Source organism: Alexandromys fortis, unplaced genomic scaffold (assembly GCF_014885135.2).
Source record: "Alexandromys fortis isolate MF-2015 unplaced genomic scaffold, M_Fortis_MF-2015_v1.1 scaffold_470, whole genome shotgun sequence".
Taxonomy (NCBI): Eukaryota; Metazoa; Chordata; class Mammalia; order Rodentia; family Cricetidae; genus Alexandromys; species Alexandromys fortis.
Genome location: NW_026068412.1, coordinates 146099 through 151237, shown reverse-complemented (window position 1 = coordinate 151237; position 5139 = coordinate 146099). Strand labels below are relative to the sequence as shown.

The 5139-nt window shown below is 44.7% G+C and overlaps 1 protein-coding gene across 1 annotated transcript in view; it reads left to right on the top strand.

The window, feature by feature from the left end:
- The window catches only part of LOC126495631 (disks large homolog 5-like), a 20539-nt gene extending 18838 nt beyond the window's left edge, over positions 1 to 1701 (top strand). Inside the window, exons 5-6 of the mRNA XM_050133231.1 lie at positions 361 to 476; positions 1590 to 1701. Of these exons, the coding sequence (XP_049989188.1) occupies positions 361 to 476; positions 1590 to 1701 (228 nt within the window). The remainder of the gene's footprint in view (positions 1 to 360; positions 477 to 1589) is intronic.
- The last annotated feature ends 3438 nt before the right edge of the window (positions 1702 to 5139 follow it).

Below are 5139 nucleotides of genomic sequence, written 5' to 3'. Positions count from 1 at the left end.
TGATGTTTCTTTCTGTCATGTCCCTTTCTTCTTATTTCTCTTTCTTTAACACACAGTCCTTATGTGGTTTGAGTGTGAGTGCACGCATGTGTGTTTGGATGTGTGTGTGTGTGTGTGTGTGTGTACATGTGTATGTAGTGTAAGGAAGTGGGTGTTGGGGTGCATCAAACGTGTGTATTTTCAAGTTCAGACCACTGTGTTTCTATCAGTCTGTACCACAAACCTGGGTTTCTTACTTCCCCAGATGCTTTTGTTTAGCCTGCCTAACTGACCAGGTAGTTATTGGGATCCTTTCTCTGTGCTTAGATATGTATGGCTGTCTATAACCCTCAACAAAGAACACAATTTTCTCATCAACAGGAGCTCAAAAGATTGGAAGAAAGCTTTCAGTTCCTGCAGAAGCAGAGGGAAATGGTCATGCAGGAAAAGCACTTGGTCCAAAAGCTGCAGCATCACTTTCAGGTCTCTCAGATGAGGTAGGAGCCCAGACTGGGAAAAGGAGGTAGAACCAAGAGGGATCCCATGGACTTGGGGTTAATATCAATTCTGTCCATCTCTGAGGCTCACAGCTAGAAACAGGAATAGAAGACCTCGGAGAATTGAGCTGGTCCAGTCAACAAGAAATTCTGGCCAGTATATATTATATTTGATACTCAGTGTGTCTGTAGAATTTAGTCTCTATTTCTCCCTTCTGAACACTGAGTTCTTCCAAAACTTTCCCTGAACTCACAGAAAGCTCCCTGTCTCAGCCTTCCAAGATATTGGGCTTAAAGGTGTACACCACAGGGCATGGTAGAATTCATATTTTTATTTAGAAAAATCCCATGAAGTTAAGAGATTTGCATCTTTAACACTGCTCTCTGTAACCTTTGCCCATTTCCTGTGAAAAGTACTCTCAGGATAGAATTGGTTAAGGACTTCCCAGGATGAACCCAGGCAGATACTCTGCTGTAGGGAAGATCAAAACCTTCTCAGGTGTGTTCTGTAACCGACTCTCAAAGCCAGGATGCAGATTCCCAGGTCTAGTCCCAAGGAAAGCACCAGTTTCTGTTTGGTCCCAGAGACCTGACAGGGACAACCTTCTCAGGCACACATCTCGGGAAATGCTGCTCTAGCACAACAGAATCTATCTGAATGTTGCTCATGTTCAAGGTTCTTCCTGGGCAAGAGGACTGAGCTAGCCTCACACCCTTGTAACAGGGACCTAAGCTGCCTTAAGGTTAAGGCTCTCTATAAAATGATGAATAACTCATGCACAACTTGTGTATTTCTCATGTGCTGTTGACTATAGTATCAATATGCTGTTTCTGTTTACAAAATGATATCCCTGAATGATAGGAGAATACCCTTTTCTGTCTAGTAGAATGGACACCAACAGTGATTATTAGAAATTATGACTTGTGTTTAAGACTGAGCAAAGTTTTAGGCCCATCTACTCTGGGATCTTATTCCTTGTGAGTACCAACAATGACATCAGTCAAAAGACTAAATTCATTGTCCAGCAGAGCTGAGGTGAATTGCGGAAGCATCTTCAGCTAACGTGACAGGTCCCCACTGGTCTGTTTTTCTTAACTGCTTTTCTCTTCCAGGTCTAAAACTCATCAGACTCATCTGGAACAGGCCACTGCCCAGGACGAGAGCCACCAACAAAAGGATCTCCAGGAAGAACTAGGTGCTGAGTCCCATCCCCAGCAATACTGAATTCTAAGGACACATATTCTTCTTCAATTTTGGTTACCCTTGTGTCATAGGTTCTGATTTCGCCTAGCCAGTGACCCAGCATGAATGCTTCTGGGCCTAGATTATTATTTTTTTTCTTTTTTTGATCACACCACTTGAGGGACCTGAGGAAGCCAAAGAGAGCCACAAACACCTTCTACACATGTTCTTCACATTAGGATCAAGGCCTACAGACTAAAAGACAGCCCCTGTAGCTGGGAACTCACCGGTGAGGGAAATGCCAGCTGACCTCCAGGTGATCACACCTAATGTGATCCGTGTGTCTGCTGACTCCGTACTCGACAAGAGAACACATCAAAAATATACTTGAGATACAGAAATCCTGAGACAAAGATTACTCAGAAGCCTACATTTACCAGCAAGTGGACTCCACCTTGGGATAACATGACATAGAAGCTCCTATGGAATGGATCCAGGAATCTTGAAAAAGCCATTAAAATTGTGACTATCTTCCTAGTGTTTCTCCAAGGCAAGCACTTGCCTGTAGTAGGTATAGTAGGTTCTATCAATATTTAGTGATAAATGCTAATTATTATTAGTTGTATTTTGTTTGAGTTTTGTTTTAAATTTTTGTTTATGGTTCATTTGGTTTTGGTTTTGCTATTTTGATGTTATTTATTCTTGTTACTACTTTCATAATTTCAAAGTTTATCCATTATTTATGTTCATTATTGTTGAAAATGTATTCTTTATCAATAAAAAAGCAAATTCCAACTTTTCACACTTAATCCCAGCTTCTTTAATCAAAAGTGGTGTCACACTGCTATAAGCCCCAAATTTCCAGGTACAAGTGGAAGCCATGGGTCAATGCCCAGTGGATGTCAACCCCTTGCCCATTGGCAGTTGGACCACAGCTGCCTTAGTGCAGCTCCCAATGGCAGCACTTTTGAAGGAGATCAGGTGGCATCCTGTGGTCATGGCGCTTGTTCTCCTGGAGGCCCCCAGTAGCTTCACCCTTCAGTGTTGTATGCCAGGAAAAACAAAGGAAACACTAACAGATAATAAGATCCCGAATGGAGAATTGTCTGGCATCTCCCCCCCCCCCCCAAGTCCTGGGGTAGGTGTCCCTGGAGAGCTGAGGGTTTTGACATATCTGATCTCTTCCCTCTAGATCATTGGGGAACATTCACCAGGCAATGGAAAATGGCAGGATGGAATATGTCCCCATGGTTCCCAAGTGACTCCCTGGGGACACCAAGCAGAGGTCAGGAGTGATGCAACCTCTGAGGTCACTTTACGGTAGCAGTGACAGAAAGAAAATTTAGACCTCGTCATGCTCTTAAGCCAACCCTACAGAGGACACCTCTCCTGCCATTCTGTGGTCACTGAGGAGCAGAAGCACCTCGGTCTTGGACACACCCTCTGGTGCGGGAGGTGTCTTGAGTCTCAGAGCAGTGAACCCGGAGGGCACTAGTGAAAATAACCGCATTTATCTTGTGTCAGAGGTCTGAAGTTACCTGAGGGGGAGGTCTCCCTTTGGGTAGGGAAGAGAACATCTTTGGTTTGGTTTTGGGTTTCAGACAGGTTCTCATGTTATTCAACATTGGCCTTGAAGTTACTATTTCTGGAGTTCTCTACCTGGGTTCATACCTAAGGCCATTAAAAACACTGATATTTACATTATAATTCATTACAGTAGTAAATTTTCAGTTGCAAGGTAACAATGAAATTATTTCAGGGTGGGGGCAGCACAGCTGAGGAAGTATATCAAAGTGTCACAGCACTGGGAAGGCTGAAAACCGCTGAACTGGGACCTTACCTGGTACATGCCGTGTGGGGGATCTAACCCAGCATTTGTGTATAATAGGAAAGTGCCCTAACAACTGAAAAATGGTCCTCCCCACTCCAGAGACATTTCTGGAGGCAGGCCAGTGTCTTCAGGCAGGGGGATAGTCTAGGAGGCACCCCTTTGACACCTGGGGGCCTAGACTTTCACAGCTAATGAAAACAACAAAAACACTGCAGCCCTCGGGCACTACCAATCTTCTGGATGCTGAAGTATCATCTTGTGGTTGGTGGAAATTTCAAGAGTAGAGCTGGAGCTGTGGTGTTGGCTGTGGTAGAAACTTCCAGAGAGAAGCTACAGGCTTTTGGGAACCACCTCCTACCTGGAGCCACATAGGAGGAAGTTGAAGAGGTTAAGAATCCTGATTTGTATCCTACCTCAAATTCACCACCATTTCCATTGGCCTAAACCAACTGGAAATCTGTGCATAAGAGAACCTATTGTATACAGCCTACAGGAGGTCAGCCCATGGGAGTATAAGAGAGGCAGAAAAGTGCAGAGGTTGTGTAGGGAAAACTGAAACTTTAGCCCAAGCTGCCTAGTTTCCACTTTCATGCCTCCTTGCAGCCTTGCTGCTTCCTTTAGTTCAGGGTAACTGTGTACATATTCATATACACATGGATGTTGGGGGTCAACTGGTCTTCCCCTAACTCCAACCAATAACACACACACACACACACACACACACACACACACACACACACACACACAAACACCATTGGTTACTGGTTTGAATCTCACCAAATAGGCTAGGCTTGTTAGCCAGCAGGTCGGAGAGGTCCTCCTTTCCCTTTAACATGTGCACCACCACACATGAATTTTTATCATGTGTTTGGATAATCAACCTCACCCGCATACTTTCCTGACTGAGCGATCTCTCTAGCCCTTCAGCTCTGACTCTTGTGTCAGTGGTATTACAATTTCCAGGGCTAAATCTGGAGCTTTCTTCACCATCTATGTATTAATGTGTTGAGAGAAATGGAGTTAAGAGTCTCTCAAGGTCAGAGCTGGTACCATCAAGCATGAGTCCAAGTCTGAGGAAGAGGAGTTGATGGTGGATCAGGTGGTAAGGAAGAATAAAAGGTATGGGAATGATGGGAGAGCACTGGAGCAAAGAGGGGGCTAATGGGTGAGCACTGGGGGCCAGAGGGGGCTGACAGGAGAGCACTGGGGGCCAGAGGGGGCTGACGGGAGAGCACTGGGGGAAAGAGGGGCTGATGGGAGAGCACTGAGGCTGAACATCCATAATTAATAATGAATTAATTATGCTTTTATTTGGGATTGTGTTGTAAGCCCAAAGAAAATTCCAGAAACCATCCCCTCTGAATCTGACCCAATAGCAGAATAAGAAGGGGTTGGGGTATAAGGGTTGAAAGACATGGCTCAGTCTTCAGTATGCTTGTTGTGAAAGAATAAAGACCTGAGTTTGATCAGGGCCAGGACTGCCTCAGTAGTTAAGAGCATGTACTCTTTTTGCAGAAGACCTGAGTTCAATTCCCAGCACCCAGATTTGGTGACTGAAACACCTGTAAGTCTACCTCTACCACACAATGTTCTGTTTCCAGGACTCATGTACACACACACACACACACACACACACACACACACACACA